General features: G+C 39.0%; 1 protein-coding gene across 5 annotated transcripts in view; it reads left to right on the forward strand.

Annotated features, from left to right (window-relative positions):
• GRAMD2B (GRAM domain containing 2B) overlaps nt 1-9,416 on the forward strand; it is a 42,767-nt gene extending 33,351 nt beyond the window's left edge. For 3 of the 5 annotated variants that reach the window (XM_038123598.1, XM_038123599.1, XM_038123602.1), the window contains exons 8-13: nt 85-165; nt 801-912; nt 2,556-2,678; nt 2,868-2,955; nt 3,466-3,567; nt 5,070-6,415. In XM_038123598.1, coding sequence (XP_037979526.1) covers nt 85-165; nt 801-912; nt 2,556-2,678; nt 2,868-2,955; nt 3,466-3,567; nt 5,070-5,250 — 687 coding nt within the window. In that variant the 3' untranslated portion in view covers nt 5,251-6,415. Of the gene's footprint in view, nt 1-84; nt 166-800; nt 913-2,555; nt 2,679-2,867; nt 2,956-3,465; nt 3,568-5,069; nt 6,416-8,144 lie in introns of those variants that run through there. The other 2 variants (XM_038123600.1, XM_038123601.1) reach the window with 2 other exon arrangements.
• Nucleotides 9,417-20,327: the final 10,911 nt, after the last annotated feature.

The following is a 20,327-nucleotide window of genomic DNA, read 5'->3' on the forward strand; positions in this document are numbered from 1 at the left end:
CTTTGTGTTCATTATTACTACTATCTCGCTGTGAAATGGTACTTTCTGCTTGTTTTCCTTGTTGACAGTTCTGCTTTTTTTCAGGATACAAGCATGGGCAACAGTCCAAATCCCTCTTCTGCAGAAAACAGCTTCAGGGCTGATCGCCCTAGAACTCTGCCCCTGGTAAATGGCTTAGAAGTTTGCTCTTTTGTTGCATGGTATCTTTCATTGCAAGTACTATTTATAATGCCTGAAGAAAGGAAACTGGAGAAAATCATTACATCTGTTTCTAAAATTTCCATGAGTCTTTAACGCTGGAAAACAGCTGGAATAATTAGCATAATTACCTGTGATGTGCAGTTTATATACATGCGTACACTTTGGATGTATTCAAGGTCTGTATGTACTTCATATCTGTCTAGCAGTCAGATTTCGCTGTACTGATGTAAAGTCTGCCATGGACAGCTTTTGCAGTGTTTCTAGTAGCAAACCTTCCTCTGTAAAACAGTTCACTCATCTGAAAGAGCAGTGAAGCCGCATGTGATGACCAGAGTCTAAGTCTATGGACTTGTCCTGGACTTCACAACTTGTCTAACTTAACAGTCTTTCCTATAGAGTGTTAAGGCAGGAGATGAAGCTTGAATTCTGATGATCTTATGGAGCTTTTTTTTTAGTTTGATCTCCACATGTTGATATCAGAGATTGTTCCTGGTTAAACAGTTCTAAAGCTTTTATCTTTGGTTCAGATTCTAGAGGAAATTAGACTTTTTCAATTTAGAACAGGGCTGAGCCTTTTTGTGATTCGTTCTCCCCATCAGGATTTCAATGAAGATTATTCTGATCTGGATGGAATAGTGCAGCAGCGAAGACAAGAGATGGAAGAGTCCAGCAGTACAGGCTCACAGACACCAGAGCTGGAGTGCTTCCAAGGTGAGTGGGATCATGGAGCCCCAAGAGGAATAGAATGGACTAGCTCTCAATTTCTGTATCCCCTTCTGATGTGGAATCTTTCTCCACAGTTCTGGAGAATTATGTGGATTTTGAGATCTTCCTCAAGGCCCCAGTATCTACATTTCTGTTACTATGGCCCTCTGCAATCCAGACTCAGGCAATGACTTTGTCATCAGCAGATCTAAATTGTCACTGCTGGTTCCGGTGGCTTAACCATGTGAACAGAGATAGAATGTAGGAGCTGTTCATATTTTAATACACGAAGGAAAAACGAACAATCAAAACCCATTCTAAAGTAGTTCAAGTCACAGTGCAACTTCTGATCTATACAAATAACACTTTGTACCATGGTGGCTTTTGGTCATCAGCATTATTTTTGACATGTTTTTTGTGGGATTTTTTTAAACATTCATTTTATTCTTTGCAGCTATTAAGATATTTGAAGATACCACCCAAAGCTGTTTTTTCTTTACCACACTCTTTGTAATCTCTTGTCTAAAGTTCTTCACCTAACTAGCAGCTGTTCTGATTGCAACTCACGTCATAACTTATACTTCATAACTTCATGAGTACAGCAATACTTGTTTTGTGTAGCTCATGCTGAATGTTTTTATGAAAACCTAGAGTATTCTCTTGTACAATTAATGTATATTAAGATATTAATGTAATGCTGTTAGTAGTCTGGGTTCCATCTTGATTGTAACTTGTATAAGAAACTGCTGAAAGATATTGTCATTTTTTATAGCAGTTCTCTGTCATGTTATTTTTTATGACCTCTCCTTTTTGCTCTGTGTCTTTTGTTCAGACGAATTATTTGGAGTTACTTGCTTTCATTGGTGTTTTACATTTACTGTGCATCTCTTTAACTGTGTGGTGCTGTTCATTAGATTGTGGCATCATCACATGCTGCAGAAGTGCTTCTAAATAATGTTTTAACTTGCTGTCTTACTTCCTGATGGCTAGTAACTACTTCAAACCATTTCTTTTTCCACAAATGAAAACCAATATCCAGGCAAAGAACCATCCTAGGAAAAGGAATGGAAAGTGGGGATGAAAGGTAGCACGTCTGTCACTCATGGCTGGTTTTTGTGCATCATTAGAGCAAGTCCAGAGTAAACAGGTAGAGCATAAAACTGACTGTGATTAGATTTTTCTGTTCCATTTCTTTCAAGATACCACTGGCATTTTTAAAGACAGTCAGGAAAGGGAATTTTAATGTACTTTTTAAAGTAACAATGCAGTATCCCCATTTGGTGTTGCTATTAAAGTAATTTGGAATCATTACTCTAGCAAATTCAGGCCTTTTGAGAGATTACTTTTGTGACTATAATCTTCTGCCTGGAAATTCAGTAGCAGCTTTCAAGATTTTCATGGGTTGCTATCTTTTAAAATATCTGGAATATAAATGCAATGTATATAATCTTTTTTCAATCCAAGTGCTTCTTTTTATTTTGTATTGATGTGGAATTAGTACATTAACTATTTCAAAGATACTAAATCACCTTCTGCTTTTTACCCAAAAGTACAGAAATGCACCTTTTAAAATTCTCCTCTTTCTCTATTTCTTGACCAAAATAAACTATCTTCAATATCACCTCTATTAAAATTCTTTCTTTTGACAGATTATCACGTTGTTGAAACAGAGACTCATTTGAAAGTTTCCAAGCCTGAGGCCAAGTCTGTTCGTTCAGATGCACATAGTAAACGTGGGCCTGATGGAAAAGCCCGAAACAGTCCTCGAAATGGTAAGAAATCAAGGACAGATCTGTAGCTGGAATAACTTGAGATAAGTTTTCATAAGTACATCAGATCACATAACATGGGAGATCTCTTTCTTGTTTCTCACTCTGCATTACCTGTTGCATTCTTCAAAACACTGTTTATATTCTGTGGTCTGCTCTGCTCAAAGTAAGACTTGATTCTTTCCCTTACAGGCCATTTTGAAGCCTTCAGGTTCCTCCACAAAGTGAAGTCCCAGAAGCTTTTATCTCTAAACCATGTACTTGTATTTTATGCAATTCTGTAAGTTAGCAATAACAAGATTGTCAAAAACTAGGATTTTCTTATGTTTACATGATTGATACTATGTAAGCATGATTGATATAATCTAAGCTTTACTTGAGAAAAAGAAATTATTGGGAATTGTGGCCTTTACACTTCCCAGAAATGTGTATATACATACATACATATGTATGTATGTATGTACATATATCTGTATAAGCCTGCTGTGACAGGCTTATACTTATTTGGCCACTTACTTTTAAAAGCTAAGGGTCTTTTGATTCAGAAAATGTTAAAAGTGTTTAAGTACTTGCAGACGTTCCTTTTGCATGTCACTTAGCAAACACATACTCAGGTTTAAGACTGTCATAACTGTCTGAATGCCATTGATGCTATCCTGAAATGTTTCTAAGAACAATGCCTTTATTATTGAACACATACAAGTAACAATTTAAATGGCTTTTAACAACGAATTTGTCAGGTACTGTTAAAGTTTCCTTAACTGATATACTTTATTTTTCTCTCTTACAGTGTTTGTGTTTTAATACTTTCTACCTTCTACATGAGATATAAAATCAGTGTCCTGGAGGAGCGCCTTATGTCCATGACAGCCTTTGATTCACATATTAAGGAGTAAGATAAACTCTGGAAAACTACTGGGGATTTAAACTCTTTTTCCAGAGCAATGATTCCATGAAAAAGGTGTAACTTCTGTCTTCAGTCTTAGTGTAATTTGATGAGTATGTTAGAAACATACTTCATGCTCTTTGAGCCAGTACATCTGTCTCACTTGTATGAAGCTTTGTGTTGTCTATATACCATTTAGAAACTGATATCCTGTCTTTCTGAAATAAAAAACCCCACACCACAAAACCAAACCAAAGCAAAATACAAACACACCAAGGGACACGTGTCTGTGTATTTGAAGGGGAAATAGGAAGGGTACCATAGCTACATAAATAATTCCTTTCTGAAGCTGGAGTCATGGCTGTCATCTGGCCCTACAGTTGGGTTTTTTGGATTTTTTTTTGTCTCCATGTTGCAAATATAGAAAATATGCAAACCTTAAATGGAGAGGCAGTGCAGATGTATGTGGTTTTTTTCCACAGTAGTTTGCCTCTATAAGTTGTATTGGCTCCCTGCTCTTGTCTTAGGAAGTTAAACTGGATACTGCTGAGAATACTAATCAGTTTACTGAGCATTAGATTTTGCATTAACTCTTCTCCCCTTCTTATAACAGATTTTTTCCCTGAGTTGTTTTGAAAAATATGGCTTTGAAAGTCATTTATAAACTCAGTGCAAAACCTACAGCCACGTGCAACATTAGTGGAAATGATGACAGCTGGAGAACCACCATGTGAAAAAGAGAAGGGAAAAATAAAATTCAAGACAGACCTGACTCAGGCATGGTGGAACTGTTTGCAAAGTGGTTCAAATTTAGCAAGCTCTTACATAAGTGTGCTTTTAAATTCAGCTTTCTTTGGTTACCCATCCATGACAAAACAGGTCACTCTGACATTGCACTTGTGGTCATATCAAACAATGACTGTGCTGTTTATGATCGAACTGGTCTCAGCTGTCATCTGTGGAAAGCAGTAGGACTTGTTTTGCATGTGTGAGAAGACAGAGCCAGTTTTTTCATAAAAAAGGGATAGGAGGGAAATGGTGCTCTATCTATGCAGCCTTGCATTTATATTTTACCATTTTATAATGCAAGAAGTGGGGTAAACCTGTCGCACATAGTAAGCAATGTCAAAAGCCTTTTTTATCACTTCTGGCACATTTTTCTTAGCAGGATACTGTGTCTCTCTTCAGAAACACTAACACAAGAAAGTCCTGATTCTGTTGGTCTGATCCCAAACAGTACAAGATACAGGAAGGAAGATCTAATGTACACTTCTGCAGTGTCAAGGGCTTGGGCTTTCTGATTTCCTCCAAGTCGCAGGATGTGGAACTTACAGAACTTTTCAAGGGAAATAGCTCGAAAGTATTCTATCCTAACTTCTGGAGAATGAGATTTCTGTAAACTAGTACAGTTTACAATTTTGCCACTGTTGCCATCTACATATGTGTCCAGTTCTGTTTTCCTCAATTTTTGAGTCTGTCACACTTAACTTTTTCATTCTATTTGACAGACATCAAGTGCACCAAGATTTGGGATCTCACCTGCAAATTAATGCTGATGCCCTTTGTGATGAGTTAACTGCTAATCTTAGAAAATTGGAGAAGGTAACATCGTATGATATAATGCAAATGCTGATAGACCAATCAGGTTCTTGCTGTGTTTCTATGATCCTATGTCTTGAAAAGTGTTGAGTTACCCCCAGATTCGATACCAAAAGGTGGCATGTTTTCCTAGACAAAGGACTAGTTTTCAGACTATAAATTAACCCTGTATGAACGTTGGTATGTGTAAAAGCTTTGCCTTGAGCTGAAGCTTATAACCAGGCCAAGTATGAGGCAGACACTTCAGGGGCGATTATTGCATTATGTAGTGAACTCAACTTTGTTTTTTCTATTTTTTTAGTCCATCAGGGCTAAGGATTTTAAACCCAACCTTTATTGGTATTTAATTAATTTTTCTGCTTGGAGTGTCTGCTAGAGTTTTGGGGTTTTGATTAAGAAAAATGGTGCTTGCTTACATATGTATTCAGCTTCTTCACACAGAGTGGCTGAGATCTGCTTGTTTTACTTCAGTAACACAAATGCTGCTGGCACATGTTGTGCAATTCCCTATACCTGACCCTTGCTTTTTATCATTCTCTAATTGGAAAGCTAAACATATTTGGTGACTTAAATTGGAAGCCTGTGTGAAACAAGTGGGTGTGCAGATCTTATTTCCTTATTTGGTGTTTTTCCCCTTTCTAAAACACATTACCAGAGACTCCACTACTCTCACAGCTCTGCCCTGTGGTGGGTCTGCTGGATGTGGCTGGAATGGCTGTGTCCAGCACAGGGCAGCCTCTGGCCCTGGCACACTGCTGCTGCCCTGCAGACCTTGACCCACCTGCCCCCAAACCTTGACAAATGCACCCAGTACAGGTGGGTGAAATGCTGCGTGTTGGGTATACATACACAGGCTGAGCATGACAAAAGCACTTGTGGAACAAAACCAAAAGTTACTTGAATTCCTTTGTACTTAAATCACATGGGATATTTTTGCCTCTGTTTCTAAAACTGAGTCTGTGCCAAGGTCTTTCAACACCTTTTTTCCCCCCAAACCAAATTTCTCAAATAGCATAAAGCTAAGAATATATAATATCACTGTTTACATGTGTGGCATAGGTTTTAGAAATACTGCCAAGAAGGGGTTTCTTCCCCCACATCTTCACCCTCTTGGCTATGGAAATCCCGAGTAATGCTGGCTTAACTTCTCTGTATTTCATTGATAATAACAGTGTAAATACAAAGGGAAAATGTTTACCAGATGGTTACCAGATACAGTCGTCAGCCAAATTAGGTCATTTAAGAGGTTAGTGCTTTCTGGGACAGGCTGGCAAGATGGCTTATTTCAGTGGGAAGCCAGCCAGCCCTTTGCAGCAAGGCTAGGCACGGTCCCACTCCCTTATATAGTCTCCGATTGGAGACAGTAATGGACAGCTGGATGCTTAGGTCATTCAGCTGTTACCAGAGAAGTGACCTTCTGTCCTGAATTAGAGTCTTAAGTGCTGTGCATTTTTTGTTTAGTGTCTTGCTTTCTTTTTTTAGTGTCTACAGGATTGGAGCCTTAAAGACTTACCTTTATCTGCCAAATATTCAGGGCGATGAAGTGCTCTGCCTACAAGCTAAATCAGAATTGCCTGTAGCTGCATATTGCCACATCCTGTTCTAATCTAGATGAGCAGTGGTTAGAAACCTAACAGCTTTTTGTTCTCTGAGCAAAGTTACTGCAGTTGTTTAACAGTTTCATATGCCTTAGTGAAAAGTGCTGGTAACTGGCTGCAGCAGCAGAGCTAGCATACATGTTCTAGTATAACTTGTCAAGTCTCCCCTTACTTTCCCTGTGACCACAGCACTGTAAACTGGAGCACTGAGATTATCTAGATTAAAAACTAAAAATTACTCTGCAGTTAAAAATTGGTTAGTGCACAAATACGTTGCAATGACTTTTTCAGTGCAACCTTCTGATTTTTACAAGTTCTCCTTCATACTTGGAGCTGAGGAACTATAATTGTTTAGCAAAATTCTGCACTTAGCAGTTTTTTAAAATGTACTGTGTCTATCAAAAAATAAAGCATTAAATTGTGAGAGGGAAAACGTGGCCTAATGTTACTCGTTCCTTTATACTAACTTACCAAGCTGAAAGGAAATTCCTGTTTACATGTTAAGCAACTCTCATAAAATTAGGTGCTTCTTACTGTTTCCCTTTCCTCAAAATGTCCTTCTTGAGAAAGGTGTGCATCTGGCATAGAAATTGTGATGTAGGATTGAAAAGTGATATCGTTGAACAGGAAGCATAGTGGCTCCTCGAATTAAAGCCTGAAAGTAGCTGTGACTAAATCTGTAACCAGTGCCGGCAGGTTACTAAGATATTGAGATATTGAGAACATGTGTGTCTGGGGATGTGACCCACTCTATTCCCTCCTCTCTGCTTTTAAGGACAAGATGATGAAAAGTGGATAAATAGGCTGTGTAAAAATAGATCTGTTCAAATTATTCTCAAGGATGCAACTGGCTGACATTACTTCCATTGCAACTAAAGGAAGATTAGCCCACAATCAATTCACTAAATCTGGTAAACGGGACATGTCTGCTAATGGGTACAAGACTATACTTTGCTGTGCATATATCATGGCTGAAGCTGTTACAAAACTATTTGAATTATCCATTTAGCCATAGACCTATGATTTGGAAGTTTGAGGCTTTTTATGGATTTTGATCAAGGTGAAAATTAATTCAGTTTCTTGTCCCATTGCTTCTAGCTCTGATTTTTATTTCTGTCTTATTTTCTTTTGACTAATGGAGGAGACAATCTATAGGAGAAAATTTCAGGGTATATTCATCATTGAAACTTGCTAGTTGATTGTCTAGGTATTCCATTTGATGCACTTATATTACACTTATAAAAAGGGAAGCATTTAACAGGAATACCATAGGTATAAAAAAATGTGACAGAATTAACATGCAGAAAGAATATGTCTTTATTTTATTTTTTATTTAAAATGAAGTGGAACACTTGCCTCACAATTCTTACCCTCTGTTTTTCTAAGATACAGAACAACTTACAAAAACTACTTGAAGATGGTGAATGAAACATCAGTGTTCTTGGACTGCTTCAGACCTCATTCTTCTGCCTCGACAAACTGTTCCAAAGGAGCTCTGCTGGCCAGAGTTCAAGCTTCTTTATTTTCAGTCCAAGCCAAGCTTAAACTACTATAAAGCTCATGTTATCATGCAAAAAAGTCAGTTGATTCTTCAGCATGTATCTATATATTTTGCAAACATATATGGTTTGGTCTACATGTATCTATGTTTTAAAAATGTGGGGATTTTTCTTTCTCTGTTGTGTGTGAATTAATGGACTTTATAGCTTGCTTGATTTTAGAGTTGCTTTCACCAGTGCAAAATTGGTGCATATCCTTTTACCTCAATGTTTACTTTATGCCTGTTGTCATACAAATATATTCATGAAGAATGTCAGTCATGATTCATGTACTGAAGTGTTGTGTGAATGAGCAGGTATCTGTTTTAGCTATGATTTTGGATTGGTGCTGTGCTCTTCATTTTTTCTTACTTCTCTGCACCCTGTCATCCCAAAGATCAGAAAACAGATGGCTCTTGTGTTTGGTATGTGAAGTCATGAATGTTTGAGGTCTGTTCAGTTCTCCAGTGCTGTGAAAAGGCTCAATTCCACTTTCTGTGACACTGTATCACCACTGAGGATAAGGTCTGTTTCTACTGGGCATTGAGGTTCCATTGAAGTCAAGCCTGAAATCTGTCTGGACTTGCCAATTTGCAATCAAGTTGCTTATGAATAGCAATATGGGTGTGACACACCTGCGCAGTTTAGAACAACTGCTTGTTTTCTGTCCACTCATACGGTCTCTGTCCTTTAAGTTAATTGGCATGAAGATCCTCAGTCAGCTTTCCTTGGAGTTGCATGGGGTTTTGGTTGGCTGAGCAAGTGCAATTTGTACTCCAGTAAATGAAATCTAGTCTTGGTATGTGACTCCAGGGACTGGATATTTCCACATAATGAGAACTGGCAAATTAATGGTGCAGTAATACAAACAATCAGTAGAGTGAATGAAAAAGTGGACACCTGCTTCATTGTATCTCATACTGCTTTTTTCCCAGAGTGCCTAAGATGGGGATTTTTAGCTTTCTGATTCACCAAGCAGACTCATTAGTTATTAAAAAGCAATATTTAGGAAAATAACTACTATCTGTGAAGTAACAGTATTGTTTATAATATGCTATGCATTTTATAACCATTTCTGTGAAATGTACCTACTTTGTTTAAATAAACTTTTTTAAAACCAGTGACTCAATACTGTAATTTGGATGAACCCAAGTCCATCCATCAGTTTTAGTCAAATGTGATGTTCATGAGGCTTATACCTCACAGTACAATTTGTGCAAAACCCAGCACACATCCCAAGGGGTTAGGGGCTGCATCCTTCTGCAGTCCTTCCTCTGATTCCGTTGTGTGTGACTTCTTTCTGGATCTCAATGACAACTGTAACAGCAAATTTGGCCCCCAGAGTTTTGGGGGCATGTTAATAGTTTTCTCAAGATCCCCAGGTTTCTCAGATTTCCTTCTTGGAGAATATTGGATGGGTATTGGAATGCTGAGGCAGCTTAGAGAGCTCCGAGAGCTCTGACATGCATGCCTGGCTCAAGATTCCACATGAGCACAGTATGTAAGAAATTTTTGAGATTTGACTGTTCTCCCTATTGAAGTATCTGCCTTTGCTTCCTCAGCCGTTGTGACTTTATTGGAAAACTCACCTTCACAAGAAAACTTGAAATATGTTATTTTTTAATTTTTTCCATTTTTTTCCCTACTTTCCTCTACAGTTGCACAGCTTATGTAATGTTTTGGAGTCTCACCTCATCCTCTACCTTCTCTTCATCCCTCCCTTTAGTTCTGTATCAGAAGTCTCTAGCTCTGTGGTTGAAAAATTGATGCCATGAGTCACTTTTATCAAAGGAACTACAAGAAGACTTGGTTATAAAAAGCAGCTGAGCTGAGTTAGCCTTTTACTTACTTTACATCGTCAAGTCTGTGCTTTTCTCCAGGAGAACAGGGAGAGACATAATATTTGATAGGTGCCTTAAGTAAATCAGGCAGGCTAAGGCCTTATCATTAGCCATATGGAACAAAATGGTTGCTGTATGGAATGAGCAGTCAGAGTGGATGTGTGCCCTTTAGCCTGCTGCAGCAGCATGCCAGGGGAGGCGAGTCTGGACAAAGGTGTAACAGTGTTCTTCTAACAGGAAAGTGAACTACGCTCTAGAGAAAGGATTAGCTTGTGACACAGCAGCCACGTGAGTGCACTGGCGCAGCTCAGTGTGACCTCTGCCCTGCCCCTCAGGTGCTACCCTCACTCCCCCTTTTGCTAGAGGGAGGAGGAGGATGTCTCAGGATGTCACACTCTTCAGGCATCAGGGCACAGTTGGGCAGCGCACAGTATTGAGGTACGCCAGGGAGCACTGCGAGGCCCCATATGGAGAAAGCTTAGAAGGGAGTGGAGTGATTTAAATCCTGTGATTCAGGCTTGCAACCGGGGTGGAGGGAGTTTGCCCCAGTGTTTGGGAGGGAAGTACTAGCAGCAGGGATAAACAAGAAAAGCTGCTTCCCTGAAGGCTAGGAGTCTGTTAGAGAGCAGGGAGACTTTGTCCAGTATCCATGGCAGGTAGTGCATACAAAGGCTATGAGGAGGGGTTTTGCCTTTTGGCAAAAGCGCAAGTTTGCAGAAGTAGGTGGGAAAGATATGTGACTTTAGGGAAGTCAAAAATGCACAGAAAATTCTTAGCACGCACTCTTAGTAACAATCGTTCATAATTTGCTGTATAGGGTGCATAGAAATCTGCTTTAAAAGGACAGGTTTAAAATTTCTTGTGTGTTTTTTTTTTCCAGTTTTGTCTACCTGTTGTCCTTGATAGCACAGAGGCTAGAAAAACAGCTGAGTTCTACCAGCCACGCAGGATTACTAGTGCCAGGTTCTGGGAAGATGCGTTGAGTTTGCAGGTAGAAGGCACATCACTTGTGTTTTCTGTAGTTGTAGTTAGTGAAAAAAGTAATGAGGATTTGTAATGGCTGTTTGGATTGAGGAGTTGTTGAATTAGTTTTCTGTCAAGGTATCGTTTATGGTGCTGTTGGTGTGAAGGATGCAGCTGGCATTCTAGGCAGGAAGTATTATCAGCTGAAAGCCTCCCTCTCAACAGAACATCAAAGGTTGTAGGTCCCATTAGCATTTGCAGGAAAGACAAACAGTTTTGTATGTGTTTTTGTCTGAGTATATCTGAAGTTAATATTATTAACTCATCCTTTCTGAATTTAATATTATTAACTGAACCTTTGTACAGGTGTATGAGAATGTTTTCTGCTTCCTGCTACACCTGCACTTTCATTTCCATGTTTCCACCTCATAGTCAATTGACAAATGCTAAAGAAATATCCAGGTTGGTAATATCACCGCCTTTACAGGCTATTGCTCAGCTGATTCAGCTGCAACTGCTAGTGAGGTGTTATTCCCAAATACATAGGAGATTTTGCATTTACAGAGCAGGTGTGACATGCAGTAATGATCAGAAAAAGCTGGCTATTTAGACAGAAAAGTGAGCAAACACACAAGCAAACAGTTCTTTTTGTATTCAGTGCCTGTGTGTATGCTTCTATAAACAACAGAGCAAAAATGTAATTTGAAAGGATTTTACCAACACCTGCTTTTCAGTTTCCCTGGTGAGACTATACGAGTCTGACAGACAAATTTGCTCAAGAGGGAAAATTGACTCATCTCATTTGATGCTTCTGGGTTTATGGTTTGAACCCAGTGGACCGTTCTGCTAAACATGGTTGCATGTAATGAGACTTTACAAAAGGGATGGGTTTTTTGCCTTCTTGGGTTTTAAAATCGATATGGTATCATTTTATGAATGTAGAGCCTAATAATACCTTGTTGGTCACTGAACAGCCGCAAAAATGTATGTTGGTAAATTTCATTTAAATGTGTCTGAACTTACTCCCTCTTTATCACAAGCCAGCCTGGATTTTAACAAAAAAATTAGTCAAATGCGAACAATAAAACAATGTACAGTCTACAGTAAATCCATAGCTTCATGGAATGTTGTGATGCCTATCACTATTCCTGTCCAAAATATAGGCGTTTCACGTACACTGTTGTTGTTTCAGACCTTCTGGTCTTCTTCCTGGTGGACCCTCAAGTTTCCATTTAGTCAAACTGGCCAGTGAGACAATGCCTACTCATCTTGAATTAAATCTCAAATTATTTGGGTGACAAGGCCTAGATCTCGTTTTTAGAAAACCGTGATTACACCTGCTACTGGTAGTACACTCAAACGGATGATCCCAAAAAAGGAACTGATTAGAAGTGTTCTATGAGAGGATACTAGCAGGGTTAGTATGATAACCAGAAGCAGTTTTTTTTCTCTTGTACCTAGTTTCTTATCTGTTGTAATTTACAAACAAGGGGTCAGGATGCAGCACCATAGCAAGCACACTTTGAGCAGGAATCCAAGGTATGTAAGTAAAGCCTTTCCCAAGACTGTGTTTCATGTACAAAATGGTTCAAGTTATCCCCTAATGAAGTGACAAATGCTTTGCTTGAATCGCTTTATCTATTTTCCCCACAATGGGCAGTATTTGTGCCAAAAAGTCCACCCTGAGTTGGATGTCTGTTCACTAAGTAAACACCTGTGCTAAAAACCTTGGAAATTAGTTCAAGTTCTTGAAGAGAGTTGTTGTAGAAAAGATAGTCCTCCCAGCCTCCTTGAGTTCAGTCTGGATAGCTCTTCCCCGAATGTTTTTTTTCATATTTGTCTACTGTGGGTAGAGCTTCTGCTGATGTATTTTACTGTCTATGTTACTTTCTTATTTTTGCAGTTTCTGTACTAACTCCATTTGGAAACTGCTTAAATGTTCATTATGTTCTTAAATTTGACAAATACCTTTCCTTGGCTTTACATAAGCAGCAAGCTCATGTCATGATGATGTAGTAGCTGCATCATGTTCTGGAGGTGTGACATTCTACATTAAGCTTCATAACAAGGATTTTATAGTCTTTGGCAATGCAGATACTTTGGACTGTACAATAAAGGCTTCTTCAACTCCTGTTCTCACTTAATGGTATTGATAAGGTAATTTTCCACTGACTAGGCATTTCAGCAGTGCTTAGCAGGAGATTAAAGGAAAATCATTCCAATGTGCTGTCAAGTACTACATTAAAAATCAGCTCTTCACACTATCTACAGGTAGATGGATAAAGGCTCCCTCCAAGAAGAAAAGGTAATGAGTAACTTATTTATAACTTTACATGCTGGATCTGGCATGCAGGGCAAAAACCAGCTCTGAATTCTTGCTGGACTTAGAGCTTGCTATCGTGGCAATGTGCACACATCGGCTCATTCCAGGGCAAGGGCAAGGTGGGAAGAAAGTCAGCTTGTACTAACAGCTGTTTCTACAACATATATAAAGAAAAACAGACCTTCTCTCATAAATGGATTGTGAAACATAAATGCCTCAACACTGGCTTATGATACTCGCATGAAGAGATGTCCTTCTATGTTTTTTCCCAAAAACTGTTTAAGCGATGCCACTGAAAACACACAGGAAGAAAACAATATAATCTACATTAGCTAACATGAAAATGGTCACACTTCTAAAGACTCTGGTCAATAGTAATGGCTGTAAGGAAGAATGCCGTGTGAAAGACCAAGTTTGTGATTGTATCACCATATCTTCCACACTTCTCTTCCAAGTCTCTTCATAGATTTCTTATTCTGCAATCAATCTTTGACCATCACAGTAAATGCTACCACAAAAAAAGTTTGTGGGTTGAGGCCTAATTGAACTAAGTACAAGATTTGTGTTAGGTTTAGGGCTAAGGATACGAGACTGCTTGTAGCTGAATATTGAGAGCTCTAGTATTTAGCTACTCCCTTCTTCTGTTTATAGACCATCTTCTGCCTCCATTTCCCATGTGTTCTACAAGATGTAGCCTGGATCCAAAAGCTGATCTTTTTGATAGTAACCCATCCAAAACCAGTTAATTTTCCACTAGAGATATGGATAAGAGTCTGTAAAAGAGCCCAGTATCAAATGCAGGCACGTTGAGCAAGGCCTAAAATAATGCTTTAGGAGCTTTGCTGACATTGCAACTTTTTTCCTCAATTGTTTCTCTAATTGTATTCCATGTAATGTGAAACAACATGGGAAACTGCAAGAATATTCTGAGGCAAGTTCTCTGCACACCTTTCTTGTACCTCTGTGCTTCCCCAGGGAGCCACGGCCACAGACAATGGGTCAGATCTGTCAGCACCATTAAGTTAGGCTTCTACACAACTCTGGTGTCTTTCCTGAGATTAAAAATTAATGTAAAGAAATCAGCACTGCCTGATCCTTAAGGTTTTAGTCATTCATCTGCCTGAGTCACTTCAGGTTCTTACACGCCCATCCCCTCTGCCATTAAGCACTTAAGTGAAGCCAGTTGTGACTGCTGTCCAGCCTGCCAACAGCAGCTGCTGTCCTTACAAACCAGTATTACTGTCACCCTACCATCACTACCTTCCTGGTCATGTGCTGTTGCTTCCCATCCCTACTAGTACACCTGTGGAGCAGTATCCCTATTTTCTTCCAGGAAAATCAGCTGGAGTTATTTTGTGCAAAGTCCACATTGCAAAGGTATGTTGCATCAGCTTTGCTAAACAAATTAGAACATCTGAGTAATCAGTTTAGTGGAGGAATGTGGAACTGGAAATTATGAGAATATAGGGTAATAATACTTTCATATCTTATGGGTAGATGTGGAAGATGCTGCTTTAGGTGTCTATTTCTTTTTTAGCAGCACTTTCCTATGCTTAGGCCAAGGTTGGGTAGGACCATCATACACATCCCTGGACAAAAAAGGAAACAGTTACACTAAGTTTTGTTAGATTCCCTGTCCTAGCTCAGAGAAAACTTACCAAATCAGGCTGACAAATGCTTCAGGACAGCAACAGATGCAGACTTTTTGGTGGGCCCCAGAGAGAACAGCATTGTTTCAGAGAGGAGCACATGCCCTGTGTAGGAAAGAGCAGAATGAGGCAACAGTGTAACCAAGATCCTGGTCAGCCTCTGATTCAATGCGCAAGCCAAAATCTTACTTTGCAATGCTCTGACCAACATCTGTGTAAAGGAACTCATCATATTGAAATCTGTCACTACACTGTGTGGCTGTGGAGCAATAATAATTCCTCTGGAATTCTTGCAGGCAGGAGCAGACCCTGCTCAGCCCGACGTTGCTGGATTGCTCTCGCCCAGCAGTCAGGATATGCTGCAGTCAAACCATCACATTTGTGGCTCATGCAGTGTGAGGCCTTTTTTGGTAACTCTGATCCCTGGCAGTCAGCCCTGCAGATGAGAAATTGGGAGGGAACCTCAGCTGGGTGGATGTAGGCTTCCACAGTGAAAGGCAGCAGGAAAGCACAGACAGCTTTTTTCTTGGATGAGTAGAAAGCAGAAAGGCATATTGGAGAAAAATACAGCTTTTTGCAGCCACTCTCTGGGAAAAAGCTGCAAAGGAAATGTTCAGAACAGATTGGGAAGAACCAGATTTTTGTGTGTTGGCTTGCACTCATTTTGCCTGGGTGGAAGAGAGCAAAAATTAATATGTTGAGTTTTATTTAAGTGGCCTGATAGATCCAGATTCTCTATCCCCAGCAAATACAAATCTAGAGTAATTAGACAGAATTATGCAAACAGAAACAGTACAAATTCAGAAGAAAGAGCACAAATATTTTTGGATCTGCTCTCATGATTTACTGAACCATAACAAAAGTTAACAGATCCCTCAGTACCAAGGAATGAGAAGCTACAGAATGACAAAACAGATTAAAAAAATTTTAAATAGCAAGTTCATGGAGATGCTGTAGAGACTATTATGTCAATCTACAGGTATTAAGGGGAAAAACTACTGTGTTGACTTGGATAATATGTGCTGAATTTCTACAACAAAACTTGGTCCCATTTACAGCAGGCAAATGGTGAAAGACCATTGCTTCCATGTTTTAACCCACATTGCAGAAGAAGTTTTCTCAGCAGCTTAAATACAGAACTCAAAATATGTTTTCTGAATAGCTGAAAGTCCTTGAAAAGCAAGAAAATCATTCATCTTTGGAGCAGGCTCCAAAATACCAATGTCTTATCCCATTTTCAAAAAATCCCAAAGAAATAAGCTAAGACTCTGAGGAGTTACAACCTTCTCACTTAATTAGGAAATTTGTGGTGTGAAAAACTCAAAAAAGAATTGTGCAAAGTATTCTTCAGATTTACTGTTTCCCGTAGGAATAGCACAGCATGGAATGACACAGGCTAAGCACAAGGAAGAGTTACCCTTTCTGTGAACTTTCAGTATTTGTTCATAAAAAAGGCAGTGAACAGCCGGAAGAGAAAATTATATGATCAGCACGCAAGCCAGAGTACTTAGACAATCAATGGCTGACATAAATCTCACAGAGATTTGAAATGCAGGGTTTGCAACATCAGAGATGATTTTTGAAAACACGGAACAAAGAGACTGATGCGGTGTTTTGGCTAGGGGTTTTTTTTTCACAAAGCATGTTTCATGACAATGGGATAATTTTTACAGCAAAGAACACATTAATAGGAACACAACTACCAAAATAATGTTTCTTCTCTTCTGAGATGGCTTCCTTTGTCTTCTTGGTGTTTTTTTTATCCTTAATTGCAATAGATAGTTTTGACAGCCTGTTAGATTCATGCTTCAGTCAACGAATTCTGAACAGATTTGGAGGTTTGGAGTAATACTGTACCTTAGTGAATATGTCTATCTATGTCTCATCTGCCATATGTGTTAGCTTAAACTACATCTGGCTCCTTTCCCTGAATTTTCCTTACACAGTAATCCTCTTATCCTTTTATATATTCAAAACCACACTCTTTCAATTTATTCTGTTTTGTGCACTCTGCACCACCTCCCACTTGAAATAGTCTGATCTTTCCCAGCATTCCAAATGTATTATCCAGCAGTTAAAATCCTGGTACTGCATCTTACGTGCCTACAATCCTACTTATGCCTTTCACATTGGCTTCCCCATCATCAGCATCTCATAATCTTTTCTGGTGATTTTGAATTCCTCATCCGCACTTTCAAGGCCCTTTCATTTTCTGCAGCCAACAATGGGATGGTGTCTTCCAACATATTCTCCAGCAAAACTAAGGTGCTTTTCAGACTTTGCAGGGAGTCACTTCAGCATTTCATTGGCAGGGGAAAAAATATATAAATCAGTAACACAGCTAACTAAGAAATATGTCAAGAAAACAAGCAGGCAAAACAGAGTCACAGAAGCCAGTGTTGGTTAAGCCAAACTAAAATCCTCATATGGGACTATTAACCTACAAGGACTCGCTACAACAGCAAATCTTCAGAGGATAGTTTGACTTACACTGTTTCATGAAATATCACCATAGCTTTATTCTGCTATTTGTTCTGCTTTAAACCAACACCATAAATCAACTGTTGTCTAGGTCAAACTGAGAAGAGGAATGTGGCAAACACATAGGCCCCATCTCTCCCACACATAATCATGAGCACATACAGTTGTAAGTGAATACAGTCAAATAGGAGCCAGGAAGAGGTTTATATTCTCAGATTCTACAGGAATCCTGAACACTTCTTGTGGTACATGTGTTAAAAAAAGTATCAGCAGTTGTAGTGGAAAATGTAGTTAGACAAACTACAACTCAAGGAGAGGTATGTGCTGCACTTTTTAGACATGTTTCTAGTACAGCTGCCACATTGGACTGAGCCATTTTTATTACAGATCAGTTTAATCAGGCCAGTGACTGAGTAGCCTTATAAAAATCCACAGAAGGCAATATCACCTAGTAACAGTTTGTGGATTAACTAAAAATCCTTAGAAGCAAGAGAGCTTATATTTATCCTGTTTCTCCTCCATCTCCCATTTTTAAACTCATGCTGCCATTTCATTACCTCTCTAACACTGCTCAGTAAGCAAGCAGGTGATATCACAGCTAAGGAGGTTTGGGACACCTGTAAGGAGGGTGTCAGGGAAGCATTAAACACAATTGCCACACACTGCGAGCTTTTCAGACTTCACATTACCTCATTACATTACTTTTTAATGTAATGAAAGGATGTGCCTTCCTCTGAAATTCAGAGACCTAATTTGAGCTGTTTGCTCCTTGTAAGTCCACCTTGAAATCAGGCTGCAGGAGAAGAGCTATAATGCCAGAGACCACCAGCATACTGGGTAAAGTAAGTATTAAACCATGTGTTCTTCCTGGCTGAAACACTATTATTTTTAACCTTTGGCTTTTGGAGTTAATGTTTTATATAACAATTGCACTAATCAACTGAGGCTTTTGCAGAATAGAGTGTATTTAATTACTAGCTCAGAGGAAGCAGTCCCAGATGTACTGGAACATAAAAAGCATTCAGACAAAGAGGTCTGTGTCCTACACAGCTGGCTAGCAAATGCAAAGACTGCTCTTGAGCAGGCTTCAGCCTGGCCAACAGCGACACCGGGAGGAACACAAAGGTTTTTAAAAAGGCTCTGCTATGCAAGTCCCTGTCCAAAGTGCATATGCATTTTCCTATTACTTGGAGGAAAGTGATCTGCTGTATGGAAAATCAGTGCTAATAATTTAGCAGAAATTGAAGACTGCTAACCAGTATTTACCTTTGTACTAGCTATCCATAGGGCAACCATGCTCAAAATGTGAGCCAAGATGCTTCTCACTTCAAGCAACGCTTCAGTGGCAGCAGATGTTTGCACACTGAATGCAATTAATCCATTCGTTTTCAAACACCAAGCATGTACCACATGGCAGCATGGCTGCTGATTGAGGAATACCAAAGAGAAGATACTAAAAAAAATCCTTACTAAGTCACTGCTTTTTACTCAAGAATTTGATTCTGTGTGATTAAGTGTGTGATTAAGTCATTTTACCCCTATATTATAAGCCTTAATTTTTTTTCTGCTTCCATCTAGGAAAATAAGAGGACACACTTTTGCAATACATTGCCAACACATTAGTGCAGAACCAAAATAGACAGTGATTCAAAAGAAAATCCAGGCAAAGTCTCCTGTAATTTACACTTTTTCACATAGTTACTGATGAAATTAATGCAGAGACACAAACGGGTTAGTACACCTAATGAATGCAGCACATAATTTCTCATACAGAAACATAGATGCCACAGATCAAAAGTTCTGGTAGCCATATTGTTTTGAACTCATCCAGCAACAACACAAACACAATGATGAAAACACCAGATGAAAAGAACATGATATAACGTGAATGGGCTGGTGTATTACTGCTGAGAGAAAATGGTGAACACTTTCCCAGTTGCTTTAAATTCAGCACTGCAAGACCACTTTTTGCAAAATCCCAAGCTGACCCATTACTGACAAGTAGTGTTCTTGGTTCCTGAAAATTGTCACCTCTGCAAGAAGCTGTGATAGGATGCAACAGGATAGAAGAAAAGCAGCCTATAGCTCCCATTCTCACATTTCATTAAAAATTGATTTTTCTGTTTATCAGCAAAAAATATTAATAGAATTTTCATCTTTCTTCAGGTAATAATATGGCAAAAAGAAAGGAAGTTACTGGTAAGACTGTTCCCATCAAGGTCATTTCACAGTAAGCAATACTGTGCTAACAAATGAATTATTGATCACGTGTCATTTAACACTTGTTATTCACTGGTGTTACACACTCAGTGGTAATTAAGTTTATGCAACAGTGGAAGACGCTGATAGAATTTGTATTAAAACTGCAAGTTCATTATGTTGAACATACCAGTAGCTCCAAGACACATTTTATGAATTCTCAAAATTGCTTTCCTTGGGTGAGATAACCCACTGACAGCTAATGCGGTTTACAGTCTCCTGAGTGGACTTTCCAAATTAAAGGAGAAATTGAGAAACTGTGTGCTTATAGTATCTTTAAACCTCCTTAGTTCATTACTTCAATATAACGATAACTACTTATAGGCACCTGCATGCCTGCCAAAGTATATTACAGTCTGCAGCAGTCTTTAAAAGATGCTCTTCCCAGAGCCACCTCCTAGGAAGTCATTCAGCAAGCCAATTCTAGTAGGATTCTTCATCACCATCATCACCACATATATGGAATTCAAAGCCATCTGGAAAGAGAAGCAGCACTATGATTACCTGTTCTGATG

The sequence above is a fragment of the Motacilla alba genome, chromosome Z (genome assembly GCF_015832195.1).
Source record: "Motacilla alba alba isolate MOTALB_02 chromosome Z, Motacilla_alba_V1.0_pri, whole genome shotgun sequence".
Classification (NCBI taxonomy): Eukaryota; Metazoa; Chordata; class Aves; order Passeriformes; family Motacillidae; genus Motacilla; species Motacilla alba.